At 36.1% G+C, this 19451-nt stretch overlaps 3 protein-coding genes across 4 annotated transcripts; 1 reads left to right on the top strand and 2 right to left on the bottom strand.

Moving 5' to 3' along the window:
* Positions 1–406: 406 nt before the first annotated feature.
* LOC113345818 (vacuolar protein sorting-associated protein 55 homolog) lies at positions 407–4434 on the top strand. Of its 2 annotated transcripts, none has more exons than XM_026589485.1 (5): positions 407–553; positions 2613–2779; positions 2891–2930; positions 3881–3965; positions 4074–4434. In XM_026589485.1, the coding sequence occupies exons 2-5, from the start codon at positions 2681–2683 to the stop codon at positions 4264–4266; spliced, it is 417 nt and encodes a 138-aa protein (XP_026445270.1). In that variant the 5' UTR covers positions 407–553; positions 2613–2680; the 3' UTR covers positions 4267–4434. The 2 variants fall into 2 exon arrangements, with proteins under 2 accessions (XP_026445270.1, XP_026445271.1); XM_026589486.1 differs by having other exon boundaries at positions 412–553; positions 2616–2779.
* A 367-nt stretch (positions 4435–4801) lies between these two features.
* Positions 4802–10889, bottom strand: LOC113345817 (NAD-dependent malic enzyme 62 kDa isoform, mitochondrial-like). Its single transcript, XM_026589484.1, has 19 exons — positions 10518–10889; positions 10283–10379; positions 9717–9835; positions 9422–9589; positions 8986–9114; positions 8757–8817; positions 8546–8649; positions 8347–8430; positions 8005–8111; positions 7809–7920; positions 7182–7295; positions 7033–7098; positions 6595–6667; positions 6426–6512; positions 5935–5989; positions 5776–5847; positions 5609–5671; positions 5397–5511; positions 4802–5254 (listed from the first exon to the last, which is right to left on the bottom strand). Exons 1-19 carry the CDS (start codon positions 10701–10703, stop codon positions 5180–5182), a joined length of 1887 nt encoding a protein of 628 aa, XP_026445269.1. The 5' UTR covers positions 10704–10889; the 3' UTR covers positions 4802–5179.
* A 6203-nt stretch (positions 10890–17092) lies between these two features.
* On the bottom strand, positions 17093–17974 carry LOC113345893 (F-box protein At3g07870-like). The gene has a single exon (XM_026589544.1). It carries the CDS (start codon positions 17972–17974, stop codon positions 17093–17095), a length of 882 nt encoding a protein of 293 aa, XP_026445329.1.
* Positions 17975–19451: the final 1477 nt, after the last annotated feature.

The following is a 19451-nucleotide window of genomic DNA, read 5'->3' as shown; positions in this document are numbered from 1 at the left end:
ATTCAAGCCTAATCCTTGACTCAGGCCTATTTTAACCGGGGAATAAAACAACCTGACTCATACGACCTAACTTCTAACTCGTATATTTTTTTAGTCAGTTGAGTTAAATCTGATTAAACAAAACAAACATGTTGAGTCGGATACAGACAAGTCGAGTAATTTCAGTCAGATCTAGACGAGTCAGATGGAAAACCAAAGCAAGAAAAAAATATAAGTTAAAAATATAAAACTTTCAAATATTTTCATGTCACATGTAAGATGGTTATAAACGGTGTGCGACATAAACTCAGACAATTTGGTATTTACTCGGATTGAGTCAGATTCCGAGTCAGATTCATACCCTATACTTGCCCCTAGGGGCAACCGTAGGTACAAATCATCTGTTTTGTTTTGGTGCATATATTTTTGTTGGACTCACGGTTGACATAATTATTAGGTTGGAGGGAGAATAGATTAGTGAATGATTTTACAACCTCCACCCTCACACGACAAAATCAAAACCCTTGATTTTGATTTGTAGAAATCTCAGAAGATCATCATTAGGTCAAAACAGGTACTCAATTCTCCCTCTGTGTCTCAATTGATCTTTGTTTCGATTTTGGTATCTTCTCTGTTATTATGATTCAATTAATACAAAAATCTCACCCTATGCATAAAACCTTAATAATTTGTATATTGTTTGAGGAAATTTATGTATGATAACCAAAGATCTGAGAATTTAAGAGATGGGTTTTCAATGAAACAGAAGAATTTCGCCCTTACAGCAGGTTTAGCTCATCCTGGTTTCTTGATTGACTGAATGGGTTTGGTGAATAATACTAGTTGTTTACATTGATTGGAAGATAGTATCAAGGGTATTGGAGATGTTATGTCAATGTAATTCTGTGAAAGTATTTGAGTGTAGGCCTTGTTTGGTATAGTTGTTCTTGGTAACGGAATTTGATTCGCTTCTCTTGTTCTCTGTGTGTCATTTGACTCACAAAGACACTACACCAAGTAAGGAGGAGTGTGCAATTTTGGATGAAATTCTTAAATCATGTTCTTGATGTAGACATACTGCTTCCCCAAGAGGCTATGCTTGTTGTTACGGGGTGTTTGGCAGGTAGATTTAAGGGTATTGGTGGTGTTAGGCTAATTTGATTCTGGGGAAGTATTTGAGTGAGTTTACTTTGTTTGATACTTTCATGGTATCGATGTTTGATTCACTTCCCTTGTTATTTGTGGTTTGTTTGCGATTAATTGAACTCGTTCCTAAATCCTATTTCTGATGTAGGCATACTGCTTTCCCAAGAGGTTGTGATTGATGTTTTTGTACGATTCAAATGTACATAGTTCACTTTGGTTGAGTGGATTCTGTTGTGTTATGATTGTAGTTTGTGTCCAGCTGTTAGATAAGAGGCAAAGCGGATATCGTAATCTGTAGCATTTAAGAGGTCATGGATATTTCATAGGCTCTTAATCTTGAAACAAATGGATTCTTCCTTTTGGTTTGTAGTAGGTTTGACTGAGCACTTTGGGTGGTAGACCTGACCAGGTTTAGCTCATTCTAGTTTCTTGATCGACTTAACGAGCTTTGGTGAATACTGCTAGTTGTTTTACATTGATTGGCAGACAGAATCAAGGGTATTTAGGTCAATTTGATTCTGTGGAAGTATTTTAGTGTACCTTGTTTGATAGTTCGTACAAGATTTTGTTTCCCATCTTATAAGTGTTTCTATTAATTTGAGACGAAGAAGTTACGATAAACTCGAAGTTTCAGTTTATGTAAGCCGTTTCTATTAAATTGTTAATAAAAATGTTTATAAATTTTGTACGGTACAAATTTTTATTAACAAGTCAAACTAAAAGATATCTTTCTGCATATATGTTTACAAATTTTTGAATTATTAACCTCCATACTGTTGCTCATTTAGGGTTCGTTACTCTTTTTGCGCAAAAGTATAACCAAGCATAACACAATGATACTAGCTAAGTGAGTCTCAAAATCGGAAATAAAGTAAATGGCAGATAGAATCAAGAGTATTGGAGATGTTAGGCCAATTTGATTGACTGAATGAGGTTATGTGAATAGTACTAGTTGCTTACACTAAGAAGGCAGGAACTTGCGATAAATTGGACTCGTTCTTAAGTCTTATTCTTGATGTAGACATATTGCTTTCCCAAGATAACCACATTAGTCTTGTGAATTTTTTTGTATGATTCAAATGTAAATAGTTCACTTAGGTTGAGTGGATCGTTGTTATGTTAGGATTCTAGTTTGTGTTGAGCCATTAGATAAGAGGCAAAGAGGATACCGTAATCTGTAGCACTTAAAGAGAACATGGATATTTCACTTTGCACATTTTGCCTCTTTAATCTTTATTTTTCTGGAACTACGAATTACACAAACTTCAGAATGAGCCTCTCAAGATTGAAGCAGCCTTTACGTTTGCATCATGTAAATTTTCACAGGACACCAAGCATGGCCTATATCTTGACCTTTTGAAACGGAGATGCAATTTGTTGGTTCGTAGTTTACCTAGAATTGTACTGTCTGTTGTCTGATATATCCTCAACCTGTGTATCACTTTTGATCCCTTCCCCTGATTGTTGCTTTGATCCGATGCCTACAGTAGTACGTTTCAAATCTCTGGATCGCTGAATTCTGCCGCGTCTGCAAAATTTTGCACAGAACCTTATCATGGGGGATTTACCGCGTCATGTGGCTGCTTGCTTGCACAGTGGCAAGCTTGCAATGTTGGCGATTTTAGTGTCTGCTGGGATTGTACTGCAAATACTGGTAAGTTAATACTGTTGATGGGAATTTTTTACCTTTTATTTTCACTGTGCAGTTAGGAAAAGCATTTTAATCAAATGTTTATTTTCTTATTCCTCTTGTATGACGTTGCAGGCGTGTGCTTTGTACAATAACTGGTGGCCTATGTTAACAAGTAAGTGGCATTGCTTACATATATACCTATCATACTACGTATTCACTTGATTTCTGTGAAGTATCGAAGCAGAACTATAATTTTTGTATTCAGTGCTATTTCCTTTGAGTGGATTCCATGTATATTCCTTAGCAAACAAGATTGTTTTGTTACACCTATTGCCATAAGAATATGGAAAATACAAAACCTCAGTAATCAATTGTGAGGAATCGCACTGAAATTAGATTTAAGAACTGGTGGGGCTTGTAAAAGTCCTATCTAGTGTCCATTCCAGCATCATTTGTGATATAAATTTACCAAATTATAAGATATATGCAGTATTTGGATGCCTTCATACTTCTTGAATAGCCACTGTATTTTGTGATAGACTGATGTCGGCTTCGGGCTCATGTCATATATAAATATATTAGGGTTTCGGAATCTGGGGATCGAGCCATTTCATAAATGAGGGGCTTTGGGACCATTAAACTATATTTGTACTCCCAGATTTTGGGGAAAGATTTAAGATGTATAACACCACACTATCACTACGGTATTTAGGAAGTATGAAGGCATCCAAATAATTCATATGTTTAATAATTTTGGTGAACTTGCATCATAAGTAGTGGTGGAATGGACACTAGATATGGCTTTTGGAAACCCCGTCAGCTCTTCAATCTAACTTCAGTGCACTTCATGGATCATTTGAAGTTGTTGATCCAAAGTTTTCCTTAAATCTCTCCATGAGCATGCACAAATTGCCCACATGTCTTCTTGCTCGATGAATTCTTTACTGCTTTCAGTTATGGATTATCCAAATCTGATCGTCTCTTTTGCAACTTGCAAGTGTTGTGGCAGTAAAAAAAAAGAAAGAATACAGTAGTCTCGTCAATGCTTATAAACGAAAATTCTAACAAGTTTAAATTTCATATACATTGCCAAAGTAACACTTGAGTTATGCTTTCCTGCAGTGATCATGTATGTGCTTTTGCCAATGCCGCTGATTTTCTTCTTGGGGTCTGATACTTCATCACTACTTAATAGTAGTGAGAGCGGGTAAGTCTCCTTGATCTCATTCTTCCTTCATCATGCACTGAATGCTTTTTTTAAGTGATCCCCTTCTTACTCTTCTTTCCTTCGTGCTTCCGAAACTTCTTTGAGCAGCTGGGTTGGTGCAGCGAAGTTTTTGACCGGATTTTCGCTAGTTGGAAGCATAGCAATACCAACAATCTTAAAGCATGCAGATGTTATTGGTTGGGGAGCATGGACGATGGTACTTTCATCATTCTTCATTTTTATTTCAGCCATACTATGTACCATCAAAATGAACAATGAAGACGAGTACAGTAGCTTCTGAGATGCATGCAACTCCGACCTTTTCTCCAGGTTTTATTTTTAGCGAGAAGTGTGGTTATTTATGTGAGTGTCATTCAAATTGTTTATAAAAACAGAGGAAAAAGCTGTTCATAGATACAATGAATGTCTTTGTACAGAATTAATATAAAGTGTTTTACTGTGCCTGAAATTCTTTAGTTTTCTGCAACTTTGTACACGTGAAATATGTAAGTTGTGTTGCCAGCACCATTTTTGCCAAGGTTTGTTTTGGTTCAATCAGTTACAGGGCTTGTTTTGGTTCAACCAGTTACAGAAATTGCTGGGAAAACGTATATAAGCAGCAGCAAGACCATTTTTGCAGGGCCTACTCCCTTGAATTTTCCATAGTTTTGAGCCTGGTGGCTTCGATAAACACGGTTTCTGTTACACGATACAACAACCCTGGCATTGCCAATACAGAAACCCTGGCCTTGCAGATTTCATTTTTTGCATGCACAACAGCAATGACCTGTGGGTACAGGCTTTTCTGCCCTTACAGTTAAAGGGGACAAGCCAAGTAACAAAAATTTCCTAAGAATTTACACCAAGAAGAGAAATTAACATGATCAAGTAATCTGCAGCATATTCACGCTGAATTTACATGGAAGAAAATGGTGCTCCTATTTTTTACTCACCATCTTATGATATGATCCCAGCTGCTAATAGGATATAGGCACAAATTGACTACTGCTGGGCAGGGGGGTCATTATGAAAAAATGTTTACAGTGCGTGGGAAATTCAACAGTAAGTAAAAATCTAATCACAAGATACAAGTCTCTACAATGGAGTCTTAAGACGAAACCGGGATAACATCCTAACTACCACACCTCTTCCTTCACACGAGCTCGTGGACACCACCGTGGTTACCAACAGAATCAGAGGAAGACGCAGAATTTTCAGTCCTTTTTGTATACCATAGTTGGATATTGAGGATTCCACATATTGTTCTGCACATACGTTAAAATCTCCTCCTGCACATAAATTGTATTTTAGTTCAACAGTTTGATGGTCCCAAAATAATCTTGAACGGTCACTTACGTACAGAAATATCATCCAGACCCCAAATAACCAGCAGATCAGTTGCGTATTGAGTACCAGAGAATATATAATTACCTGACTCAGTTTTTGGAGCTCTCGAGCATCCATATCACGGTATCCCTCTGCTAGATCTTCTTCTATAGCTTCCTTAACAACTGCTGCTGCTACCTGTTTTGTAATATCACGGATGCTGCATATTTCATACAATTCAAAGTAACCAATAGATCAGCATTCAGCATTGACAAACAGTATTATTATTTGATGCAAAATAGGATTTGTTAATTTACCTGGAAACACAAGGAAAAATTGTCCCGCTGAGAACCTCTTTCTCAGTAATATATGCTGCCAAGCTGCAGATAAGGAAATGCAAAAAGTTTGAAAATATCAGAATATTGTGGTCCAGCATCAGTTTGGTAGATGCCAGTTAGACAAGAGAAGAGGTTTCTGAAGATACCATTCAGCAGCAGCCTGTAACATGCCATCAGAGACGATACGAGATCCAGATAACAGTGTACCAAGACCTATCCTGCATGATGAAATACGTGCTATGTTGGTATGTGGCGAGGCCAGGAACAAGATAGTGTTCACTCAGAAAGAGTAAAAGAAAGCTAACCCTGGAAATAGGTACATGTTGTTTCCCTGGTTGCAGTGCCCAATTCGACCATCTCCTAAAAATTTTAATGAGTAAGAGGAAGAGCACAAGAGGTCAAAACTTGAAGCAAATTCAGTTCAATTGCATTTACAAAATTAAAAATGGTAGCAGCCAGTCACCTCACTGTCAGTATGTATAAACATTTCCCAACAAAATAATTGGTAAAACTAGATAGAAATTGTAAGAATGACACAGGAAGCTTGTTTCCTCATTCGAGTGTGATACACTAGTATTCGCTAAGGAGCCTTTCTGTAAAACAGAAAACCGTACTAAGGTACAGAATATGATGTATCTTACAGGGAGACCTAAGCAATTTGTCCAAAAATAATAATTTGATATTGCTGGCCTCAACATAGAAAAAGATGGCAGTCTTATACGTCTATGGACAATAAGTTTTAAATGGCCGAGTTCAATGAGCAAATTATGATACACGGCATCTTAAATAGGCGTACCTAAATCCACATCCTTGAAAGGGCTCCCACTTGCAAATATTATATCACCACCCAGAACCGCAAATGCTTCGTCAGGGGTGCATTCAGCTGGCAAACAAAAGTTATCGATGAAACAGACAGTTAACAAGGCTACACCGAGTATATGAATATGTTATGAGCCTTATAATACCGTTTTTGGTAGGGTTTGACATGGCAAAAATAGCTGGTCTGGACGAAGTTGAACCCTTGAGGGCTTCCAACACCTGTTGGTGAATAATATTAGTAACAGGTACACAAAATCTATATAAAAAAAAGGTGAATCAGACATTAAATTGTTCAAGGTAAGTCGAACAGGAGGAAACACAGCCTTACATACTTGTACTAAGTTATGTAAAGGACTAAAAAGATACAAAGGGATGCAAATGACTGGTGAGGATAAATTCTTAGATCTACCGTCATCCCAGATTAACTTCGACTATTTGAGATTTTAAAAGATGATATAAACATGTGTAACATATCCTACAATTCTGGAGGTTGAGATAAACTAGTAAAAGCAAGCACATGCCCTAGTTACAAAAAAAGTGATAAACACAAATAATACAGCGTCAATCAATCGTATTTTCTCTACCTCAGTTGAAAATAAGCCTCCTACTGCAGATAATCCAAGAAGCACATCAGGCTTTACTTGACGAACCTGAACAGCCGCAAGTAACATCAGTTGTTATGATTGATAACAAAAATGTAAGTAGCAACGACAGATATAGCAAGTAAACTTACCACATCTACTAGACTTGATCCTGATTGTAGTCCCAGGGGACCAAGTTCTTTGACTGTCCTTGCAAATGGCAGAGCATCTGGATCAATATTTGGACGATCCTCGGCAATAAGTCCCTTGATTCATTAAAGAAACAGTAAGGAAGAAAAATTAGTGGCATCTTTGAATAAAATAGATACAGCACAACATGAAGATAATCTCAACTTTTAGGTTGGAGATTGCAATTATTCTTCCATTTCTACTATGGTCTTTCACTGCTGATTGTGGACAACTATGTACTCCACTAATTTTCTGTACCAAGTCCTAATTTCCCTCCATACAGTTGTAAAAATCAATTGGAAAAAGGAATAACTAGTAAGTCCTGCTGTGAAGTATAAAAGTTTACACTAAGAAATTAAAAAAATTAACTAATTCTCTCCTTGGATCCAATATCCCCAAGTGAGTAGAAGCATAATACTTGGACGCAATATAGTGAAATAAAATAGTATCTTTTTGGCAAACCGCGCATTTGCTAAGGCGTAGATAACAGTACATAATAATAATAAAAAATAGATGAGTGCTCAAGAATAGTTTATCGTGTATGAATGAAGGATTTGTAAATTTTTAAGATATAGAAAGTAAAAACTCACATTGGCATCAACAACCCAGAACTGGCTCCTAGCACTTTCAAAAGAAGCCTCGTTATTTCCTGACATCCTTGACATGGTCTGCCTTGCTGCATTAAGAACTCCTATTCCTGCACTGAAGCAGAAGAAGGACAAGTCTCAAGATCTTATATAATAATATCTTATAACACACTCTTCTTTAATTTCAGAATCATCTCACCTTCCAGCGCCAGCAACTACAATCTTTTGTTTTGGAAACTCGGTCATTGGTTTTCCCTGTGCTCTAACAGCTCCCAAAAGACCAGCTATTGCAACTCCAGCAGTTCCCTGTAGTGTATATTTGACATACAATCAAGAAGAAATCAAGGAGAACATTGGGGAAAGATTACCTGAACTACGAGTATCTTAATTTCATTTTACTTATCATGTTTTCATCATTGTTATCATATACCATCTACAGAGGCTATTTACTCTGAAACTTTTGGCAGACTACAGAAAATAATCTCCGTTCTTTATATAACAGATATTCTCATAAAGACATAATAAGATGTCGCATCAGTACCTGAACATCATCATTAAACATACGATAGGTATTTCTGTAGCGCTGCAACAATTTAAAGGCCCACTTGGTTTGGAAATCTTCGAACTGCTCAAACACAATTACTTCATCAGTATCAATTCAAATGATTAAAAAAAATAGACAGTTTAGACTATAACAACAATGGTAACATAATAATCATGTCTAAGTAGTGTCACAGTACCTGTACTATCACATGTGGCCATCGGGTAAAAACAGCCTCCATAAATTCATCGATAATTGAAATGTACTCCTCACCCTCGAGGCGGTTTTGTTGCAATCCCAAGTCTATACACACAAAAAAGAATTTGTATTTTAGAAAGCAGAAATAACAGTAATTATCATGCACAAACCAATAACTTGCATACGAGGCGAAATGCGTAATTAGTTCTTACACAGAGGATCCTTGAGAAGCTTTTCGTTGTTAGTTCCAACATCAATCATCACAGGAAGCACCTGTTGCAAGTGCAGAATCAACGCAATATTAGAACAATTAGCAAACAGTATCAACAATGCTTGGAGTACTCGAAACACAATCAAACAAACCTACATTTTGGAACTAATACCGGAACATTATAAGCCACAGGTACATATACATGTAAAGAAATAATATATGAGGTTTACTCTTTGAGGATTTATCCCAGCAGCAGCAACATAGAGATCTAGCTTCCCTATTGAAATTCCAATGCCCTGAACTCCAAGATCTCCAAGACCTAATATTCTGCTTCCATCTGTCACCACGATCATATCAACCTACCAGATAGAATACATTCGTCAGTAGCTTATTAAATGAAAGCTAGACGATAACAAAATATAATAACAAAAAAGTGTTAATAACAAACAACTTAAGAACTTCCAGCCGACAATAACTATTTACACGCAAAAGCCATAATAAGTACACTGCCTCTGTAGCCTGACTTGTTTGCATAATGCAACACATGAAATAGGAAATCAGAATTGACATGATTGCTAAGCAACACTAGCAGCAGTCTCTTAGTGGCGTTGAAACAGAGATCTATCACGAAACGGCATATGTTTGAGTGCAAGAAGTATTACTAACCTGTTCCGCAGGCCAATTATAAACCATAGACATCATTTCTCCACGATCTTGTGCACTAAAATACATTCCTCTTGGCCTTCTAAACAAACCACTGTAATTCTGGCAAACTAGCCCAACTGTTGGGGTATACACTATAGGTGCGTATTCCGCAATATTGTCAATCAAAACCTGTAAGAACCCAGAGAGCAGTTAACATTGAGGTAAATTCCAATGACTAACCATACATTTGTAAGGCCTCTACTTGCAAAAAGTTACTACTAAGTAGAAACTCAAATTCAGATATAAAAGCACACACCTTGTAGTACATAGTCTCATTTCTGTCGTGCAACCTGTTAAGGATACGCCACTTAGCCAATGCATATGGATCATTTGGTCCATCTCTTGCTTGCTCCTCCAGCCTTTTCAAGTCAGCCACTGCCAATCAATCAAAAACAATAACCTTCAACTTTCTTTTCTTTTTCCCTTGACGAAGTAAACAAATTCAACTTAACACAAGGAAAAGAGGAACGTTAACACAATATACACCACCAAACAAGGTACTACAAAAACTACTACTACCTTCCGCACTAACTACACCCTGTTTAAACCAGCAGATCAACCGACACCGGCAAAATTACAGGATAAAAGGAGATTTTACTTGCAGATCCCACTTGCCTAGCAACTCAGTTGGCTTAGCATATCATCCATTAAGTCGGCAAGTTTCAGTGCAGACAAGGTAGAAACAGCATTTTCCTACCACCATCACTACAACAACTACTTAAAGAGTGACAGAACAGGACTTCATCTTCACTAACAAGATGTACAATCCACAATTCATACACGTAACACGGAGAAAGAATATAAACCAGTGAAATAACTTACTGAATCTCTCAATTTGTTGCTGAGAACTCATAACATTAGGAGGAAGAAGACCACGAAGATCAAGTCGATCTCTCTCCGTCATAGAAAATGCAGTACCCTAAATACACAAAATAAGGCCACACAAATCAATCATTCACCCAATTCCACACAAAATTAACTTAAATCATCAAAAATCATTGTTCTCTGAAGCAATTTCACAAACAGTTAAAGAGCAATTAAATTAGATAAAACCTACCTTATTAAACCAAGGATCATGAAGGATATCAATACTTCGTTTATGTATAATAGTAGGTCTAGATCCTTCAGTTGTAGTAAAAGATCTTCTAATTGATGTACCAATTAAGAATTCCTGTTGTTGTTGTTTGATTCTTTGTCTCATTATTGATGAACATAATCGCAATTGTGAATTCACATTCCACATTTTTGCAGAATTACAGAAGAAAAACACAACTCAGAATCTACAGAAGAGGAAGAAGATGAAGAGATATAGACTGTGTTAAGATCGATTAGAATTCTAGTGAGAGACGACGAAGAAGACGACGGCCATTGATTTGAGAGAAGCACCGCGTTGATTCGCAGTAGAGAGTAGACTTTTCTTCTTCTGACTTTTGTCGGGGGGTGTCTACTTTTGAGTGACCGTGCTGGGCTGTCGGTTTACTTACATCGTGCCACCACCCATCAATAGTGACTCAATCAAAATGTTGACCCAAAATTATTAAAAAGACAAGCCACTTGCCAGATGCCACTCGCACTGTCTACGTTTCTGGTTGATGTCGACGGACTGTGTTTTTGGTTTTAAAGTTTACAAGGAAGCATATTTAATCAAAATGGGCACCAAACTTAAAAAACCTAGTCTTTGGATTTTATTTTTTTTTCTTTATAAGAAAAAGAAATAGGCGCTTAAGCAAGCAGCCCACTCATAGTTATATCTGGGATGTTTTATGTGCTAACTCGAGCAGCAGAAGAATCCCTCAAAATATGATGATGTTCAGCAATGTTATTACAGTTATCCTCATGAGTTAAGTTTGTAGGAAACCGAAGGGAAAACAAAAGAGTCTGGAGGTTTGGTCCTCTCCAATTAAAGTTATGAAAAAGATTAGACTGACTAGCTAGAGTAGCTAAGTTGATAGCAGTCTTGTTCTGATGGACAGAAATTTTGATGAGTTTGCCTAAGACAAAGTCAATTGGCTACTGACTTTGAATTCTCCCTTGAAATCTTTGTTGGACTTTCAGCTGGTACCCTAGTTGGATGACTTGTAGGAATCCTTTTTCTTCTGCAGCAAAGTTGATGTTTATTTGCCGCATTGTTTGTCCCCAATTCAGAGCTAGTTGAGCTCCTATGCTTGCTCTTCCTTTTCTACAGAGTCCAATAGTAGTGTCTTTGGATTTGGAGAGGGCCCACAACTGGAGAGAAATAATGGTAGTCCAATGCTAGTTGAGCTAGTCTTTGGATTTGGAAAGGTATTATGAAACGAAAATAATACACTGAAGAGAAATAATGTGAATGGGACCCACAATTTCCCTTTACCAATCCAAATGTTAGAGAGTTTAGATCTTTCGGAAAATGGTTTATTTGTCCAAATATTTTTAAAACATGGCTCTAATGGACGAGTAAAAATAAATATGGGTGAAATGGACACCTAAAAAATATCAAGAATGAAACTGGATTCATCCTGGCTTAAACTTAAAAAATAGCGAGGATGAAACTGGATGCATCCTGATGTAAATTAAAAATAAGAAAAAGTATTTGAAAATGGGTAGGATGAAACTGTTTACATCCTGGCTATTTTTACATTCTCGTCCATGTAAATTAAAAATATTATATAATAGATGAGAAATAGGTAACGGTGGAAACAATTGGATTTGGGAGGAAAGATGGATCAATGACAAGATTAGATTACAACGAAACCGCAATATGTCTTAATAATGATCTTATATAAGTTGTCATCTCATCAATTCTTTAGGTGATTGGGCACGACTCTTCTCTCTATGGTTCAATGAAAGAAGACCAGCAAGACATTTGGAACACTATATGCAAATAGCGAGGATGAAACTGGATGCATCCTGATGTAAATTAAAAATAAGAAAAAGTATTTGAAAATGGGTAGGATGAAACTGTTTACATCCTGGCTATTTTTACATTCTCGTCCATGTAAATTAAAAATATTATATAATAGATGAGAAATAGGTAACGGTGGAAACAATTGGATTTGGGAGGAAAGATGGATCAATGACAAGATTAGATTACAACGAAACCGCAATATGTCTTAATAATGATCTTATATAAGTTGTCATCTCATCAATTCTTTAGGTGATTGGGCACGACTCTTCTCTCTATGGTTCAATGAAAGAAGACCAGCAAGACATTTGGAACACTATATGCAGTACTCAGAAGGAGGATAAAATCATCTTTAGCCTTACTTACTGATAATGAGATCTTCACTGTCAAATCTCTTTATGACAAGAAAATCAGTGATAAGTATAAGGATGATCCGCCCAATCCAGCATGGGAAAAGATAATTCCCCATCCATCAAAATGTTCATCTGGAAATGTGCTCATGGTATTGTTTTTACTAATACCAGAACTGCAAGCATCCTAAACTACATTGATCATGTATGTAACCTATGCAAAAGTTCCAAAAAAGATCTAACTCATACTCTTCTCTCATGTCCCCTGGCCTCTTAGGTATGAATAAATCTCTTTGACACTCAACACCATTGCTTTGGTGCTGCTGCCACTTTTAATGAGTTGGTCAAATCCTGGTTTTTCGCTCATTATCAATTCAAGAACCAGATTCCAATCTTTGTTACTATATGCTGGTACATTTGGAAAGCTAGACATGAGGTAGTTTATCAGAAGACTAAACCTCTTGATATATCTACTATTACAAAGATCAAGCAACACCTATGTTTTTCAATAGAGTGATGCACAATTAATCAAAATCACATTCTGAACAATCTATATTATATATCAGAAATCTGATCAGGATAGTATAAACATAAAAACATGAATCATATGCTGAAATTTGACTTTACAATCAGTATAAACTCCATGAACCATTCTAACATGGAAGTCAATGATGATTCGCAGAACTTTACTAACTATGCTTTTATTGTCATGCGTGGCATATATAGGAATCTATATCTATATATTATAAGGGACAATGGTGTTTTTCCACATCGACGGTTATCTACATTTCATTAGTACAAAACAAAGCTAGGATAAGTTTGCCTGTGTTAGTGGTGGTCAAGATTTATTATCCATACAAAGATAAATCAAGGGTTGTGGTTCTCCTGACCACCCCCTACAACTCGCACACGTGGCATTAATTCCAATATTATGAATGAAAAATGAATAATCAAGTCAAAATATGGATTTTCAAAAATTATAACACAGAGGTTCAAACTCATGACCTATTGTGTCATAAGAGTGGCCTCTAACCAGTGTTCTACCTTGGTTGGAATTAATAGAAAAGATAAATAAACGATGGTGGTTTGTTCAACTTAAATATCATAATTGCTTTATTAATTAGTGTTTCACTAATTGCACATAATAAATAATCTATTCATTATAAAGTGTTCTTTAATTAGTGTTTCACTAATTGCTCATAATAAATGACTAATCATTTTTTAATTATAAATATTTTCTTAATTAATTATAATATTTATTTCTATTAATAAGTAATTTTGATAAATAATATCAATAGACATTTCTGCCGACAATGAGTAGTAGAAGAGGTGGAGGCCGAAAGATTAGTGGTGGTTAAGGGCGGAGCCAAGCACAGTTATATTTATTTTTGTTCTTTTATCGTAAAATGGGATACAAAGTCCATTTTTCACATGTATCCAACTTGTCAAGAATTTTTTCTCCCTCTTTCCTCAAAATCCTGGCTCCGTCCCTGATTTGTGGTGGAAGAAGTAGTGACGGTGAGTGCTGGTGAGTAGTGATGGACAATATTAATTTTATTTTGTCGTTACAACATCGATAACATCGTAGTGTGGAAGATGTGGTTGGTTGTTTTTCAGCGATTGTATCATACAAAACAATATTTTCATGATCGTAGTTGGAATACAAAAAGAATGTTAAATAAAACTGATTGCAATACAAAAAGAATATATACAAGGAAAAAATGTAATGAAATTAATCAGTTGACGACATTTTGTTCATTCTAAACCTCATACATATCATTTGTGATTGAAAATTGGAATTGCGTCCAATAACCTACATAGGGTGGTAGGGTGGTTGGCAGTGATGGAGTCAAAAATTGACATTTAGGAGGCCTACTTTTAAAAAAAAAAAGGAAACATGTAAGCATTGATGGAATAAACCATAAATGTATATGGACAAAGTACTATTTATAAAATAAACTAAAAAATATATGTAGTTATTAAAAACTTAAGGGGTTAGAGCGAGGTTAGTCAACCCTTGGCTCTGCCACTAGGTGGTGGTGGATAAAAAAAATGGATTCATATGGTTTTATGGTGGTGGCGGGTATTGGTGAACAAAAAAATATTATGCTAATTTCAAAACGCCAATATGTAACATTATTTATAAAGTATAAAACGTGGTTGATTATTCTAATGTTAAAATAAACTCGATAAAACACATGTCCATTTTAAAAAAATTGGTGCAATCAATTGCCATGTTATGTAATAACTAAACGAACAACACGAATCAAGATCAGACCATATGAAATTATTTATTATCGATTTGTCTATGTAAAGAGTGGTCAGGATTTGTCCTTGGCAAAAATAAATCTACCGCTGGGGTTTGTTCAACTTAACCATTTTTAAATGTTTTATTAATTAGTGTCTCACTGATTGTTCATAATGATTAATTAAATTTCTATTATAGATGTCCCTTTAATAATCTAACATAAATACATAATTTTATTAATAAATAATTTTACTAAAAACTATATTAATTCTAACGATGGCGGGTGTTTGTGAACGGTGGAGGCGGTAACATTACTATTGGTGGAAGAAATAGTGGCGGTGGATGGTTTTTATGGTGGTGGGTGTTGGTAATAGTAGTGGATAAAAATAATTTTTTCTTTTTAGTGAGTTTTATTGACCGAGTAAAAAAAAATCTTCACAAAACATGCAACATTGTATCGTGAAAGATGTAATTGGTTGTTTTTAGCACGATTGATAAGGAAGAAAACCAAATATTTCGAGGATGATACCGGAACGTATAAGAAAATACGATCATGACTGTTGGATCACCGAAACAGTATCCGTATTATATAAAGGAAATTGGTGTACCCGCGTAAGAGAACATTATCGCTCTCTAAAGTACTATTACATTCTTTTTCCTGAAAGACCATCAATGTCGAGTTGTTTCGCGACAACTACCTACAAAGAAAACAACGTACTTTCACTCAATTCCCGATATAAAACCTTATTGACCGGGAAAATGAATTTACATTCTAAAATATTTGTTTGAAAATTATGTTTGTTCATCAAAATCATCATAAAAAACTCTAAATCATAAATCTAAATTTTGCCTCCGATGTTTATAAAATATTTTTTATATTTTATATTCTCAAATCATGCGACCTCTTGATTTCAAATCAACAATATCAAATTACGGATCAATATATATAGGTTTCATTCACTGGGTTAGAAGGTATAGTAGATACAAATGGGTAGATCACACAAAGCAGAACATCACTGAGAATATTTCAATAATTTGGTCAAGAAATAAGGTCAAAAGTTTAAGATTCACTTTCTATAAGACTAATTAGATCGGCTTCGATAGGAGACGATTAAAAAATGGATTAATAATAATTTCCACGTAAGACAATTGCAAAACATAGTTTGGCTAACTCTGCCTATGTAAAGAGTGGTCAAGATTTGTCCTTCCTCAATTGTTATGTTATATGAGAAGAATGTGATATCTAAGATTGAGGTACAATTCAAATCTATTAGATTCATACCATTTACAACTGGACACCTTGAAAAAAACTGACGTGTTGTTATTATTATTACAGTTAAGGGATACATTGACCACACTTGCGCAAATAGCTCACTTCGCAAATGATTGGTGTTGCACGTACTGTCAAATTAATTAAGAAAATAAATATAGTTTTCTTAGTTACAACACATTTCCATATTCTATTACAATTTTAAAACCCTTATCATCTAGAACACCACAAGAAACAAGATTTTTATAGATGTTCGGAACATGAAGAACTTCATTCAAAGTGAGAGTCTTGCCAGAAGTGAGCTTGAGCCCAACTTTGCTTTTTCCTACCCGAAGCTGCAGATGAATTAACCATATAGAGTTTCCCGCCTTCCCCTACCTTATTATGAGAGGTGAACATATCTCTGTTTCCACATACATGTTTGGTAGCACCAGAGTCTACCCACCAGTCTCTCACATTTATTACCAAATTTACTTCAGACACCGTGCCAGAAAATTCATCTTTGTTGTTTTCAGCCAAATTAACATTATATTTCTTTTTAAGGTCCTTACAGTTTTCTACAGTGAACCACCATATGTCCAGGATTTACGCAAGCATAGAAATCACCGTTAAGGCCAGAAGCAGTGTCCGGAGTATTTTGTATATAGTAACTTAGACCCACTGTAAGACTTATGTTCTTTTTTCTTTTTTAGTTTTTCACCAATCTATTTATTTAAGAAAAATGAACATTACAAATACATAACATCAACAAAAATTGGACAGATTGCGTTTGAAAATAATGGCTACTGACGGTCCGGAAACAGCAAAAGAAAGGAATTGTTGTAGAAAAATTGTTGGGATATACAACATAGCTAACCCATACCATTATCATTCCCAAGTTGGCTTATAATTTGAGTTTTAGGGTCATAACAATGGATCTTGCTGCCCAACAATAGTACTTGATTGCCTTTTGTAATTGAATTGGCTCGAGCCTACTCTTTATACTAAACTCCTTGACCCAATTCCAAGAATTCTTGCTATAGTAGTCGAGCTTATGAGTATTGTTAGTGTTGTGCGTCTTTCTCTTATACACCCATATGTCTATGTTATAGGTAGGTCTATACTGAGACTGAACCCAACACAAATTCCCACCCAACAAATTGAGTTTATTATGAGAAGAATCTAAACGTCCAAGTTCCTCAGAAGGTGGTAGTGGGAGAGATCGAAACTTCTCATCTTCCAAATCAAAGGACGCAATGTGACTTATTCCACCTTCGAAAGCGTCCAACCAATGAAGAACACCATTAGCAAAGATACCAGGTGAAGGGAATGTGTTATTCCTTATACATGTTTCCATGTCTCTCCACTCGCTGCTGCCGATAGTATATACTTGGACGTGTGACTCCTCGCCATTGAGTGCGTAAATCCTAACAACCTTGTACTGGTTTGTTGATTGACAATAACCGAACCCACTTGAAACTAGGACAGCCTCTTCTTCCCACACCCTACTAAAATTAGGTTTAAGAAAAATAAATTTTCCTGTTAAGGGATTGCAAATTGCGAAAGGCTCAGGCATATTGTTATAAGAATCCTCTTTCTCAAAACAAACTAATCCATTGCATGATCCAACCAGGATATCACTTTGAAAGGATTTAAAAGCAAATCTGCAATGCTCCATCTCCATGAGTGTTTCATAAGAGTAGTAATACTTCTCCATCTTATTACCAATATCAATATGATCATATTCCTCCGAAGTATAGCTTGATTTTATTGTCTGTGTAGTCATCTTTGTAGTAACGACATGCAAAAAGGAAACCCACCTCGTTATGAGGTCTATTGGACAGGATAGTTTTCCATGATCTGCACACATGTTTAGCCTGCGAAGAAGCTGTCCTTAAAGGTAGGCGAAAATGTATGTTTTCTAAGACATCATGGTCGCGATTTTCCATGAAAAAACTTTTCTGATCAGCGAAATCGTTTCATATAACCTCAATCTTTTTTTTGTGTGACCTGATGATTTGATTTGTTAGCCGTGCACAAGTTTTATATATATGGAGAGAGATGTGTACCAAATTCGGTGCATGAAACTTCTTTCTTGGATAAGGCCCTGCTGGACGGCCCAATAATATGTACTGCACAATTCAAGCTCCAGATGTTGGTCAATTATCAATGAGTTGGTGAACTGTTTTTAACTTAATTCACAGAATTTATTTGGAAGAATTCCGAATTTGACTGGTGAGCTGCAAATCATTCCAGCCGATGTGGCTGAGCATTTAACACCGAAAGTCTTAACTAAATGCCTTGAAGAATGCACCAATTACTAATTTAATTTGCTTTTACTTTAACTACACAAGGCGCTCAAGGCACACGACGCGCCTTGCCTTGTTAATATGCGCCGAGGTGCCCGCAAAAGCCCTAAAGGAGAACGATGCAAAGTGTGGGCACCTCGCCTCGTGCCTCATACAACATATGCCAGATATTAATCCTATGTTCCTTACCAAATTATATGAAGTTTCTTCTAAAATTGTAATCCTATGTGCAAGTATGGATCAGTCAGTGACTTACAGTCATATGCCAAATATTCAGATTTTACTGTGCGAAGAGCAAATCAAGGTACACAGGGTTGGAATATTGCAGTCTTGCAGAGTTCCAGTAAGGAAAAAACAGATGAGAGTAAGGTAAAAGCAACCTCAGTGAAGCAGGATCAGACAAATGCATGGATCGAGACAGTTTGCTGCTTGTTTAAAGACCCCACTCCTCGACCATTCAAGGTAACAGATGGAAGAAAGCTATCGTTTCTGTCTTCCTAACCGTACTTCCTTGAAGCTTGATAACAACTATAAATAAGTTACAACGACATACATGACTCCCCACATTCTTAATTTGGTGATTTTGTTTTTTAGATCGTTAAAGAATTTGCTGCAAACGAGTTTCAAATCCAGGCCTGTAGTATCATCACTTGAGGCTCTAACAAACAGCACAAGATATAATAAAAAGTGAAATGCAAAATAGTAAGTTACCTGCTGGTTTATTGTTAAAAAAAAACAGAACTACACGATCATAGAGTGACCGCCAATGATGCTTCACGACTTCACCTGGTTTTCTTTGTAGGATTCTCCCCAGCTCCCTACGTAAATACCAGAGTTAAGGGAGACGAGGCTTTCAAAGTAATGCAGTTCTTGGTGCCAGCGCATCCATCTAGAAATATTTGGTTGTACAGCCTCCCGTTCTTAGGGTCATATAATATAGGATTACAAGAAAGC

This window comes from Papaver somniferum, unplaced genomic scaffold (assembly GCF_003573695.1).
Source record: "Papaver somniferum cultivar HN1 unplaced genomic scaffold, ASM357369v1 unplaced-scaffold_84, whole genome shotgun sequence".
Classification (NCBI taxonomy): Eukaryota; Viridiplantae; Streptophyta; class Magnoliopsida; order Ranunculales; family Papaveraceae; genus Papaver; species Papaver somniferum.
Note: the sequence above shows the minus strand (reverse complement) of the source record. Positions and strands in the feature narration are given on the sequence as shown.

Bases quoted from the DNA above. Each gene is read 5' to 3' on its own strand.
- LOC113345817 (XM_026589484.1), bottom strand. From the start codon at position 10,703: ATGTGGAATGTGAATTCACAATTGCGATTATGTTCATCAATAATGAGA. The intron at 5,990-6,425 runs GTACGCCTATTT...TAAAATTTTTAG, and splicing joins TTTCAAGGATGTGGATTTAG to GAGATGGTCGAATTGGGCAC. The intron at 5,848-5,934 runs GTTAGCTTTCTT...TTCATCATGCAG, and splicing joins AACATGTACCTATTTCCAGG to GATAGGTCTTGGTACACTGT.
- LOC113345818 (XM_026589485.1), top strand. From the start codon at position 2,681: ATGGGGGATTTACCGCGTCATGTGGCTGCTTGCTTGCACAGTGGCAAG. The intron at 2,780-2,890 runs GTAAGTTAATAC...ATGACGTTGCAG, and splicing joins GGATTGTACTGCAAATACTG to GCGTGTGCTTTGTACAATAA. The intron at 2,931-3,880 runs GTAAGTGGCATT...GCTTTCCTGCAG, and splicing joins CTGGTGGCCTATGTTAACAA to TGATCATGTATGTGCTTTTG.
- LOC113345893 (XM_026589544.1), bottom strand. From the start codon at position 17,974: ATGACTACACAGACAATAAAATCAAGCTATACTTCGGAGGAATATGAT.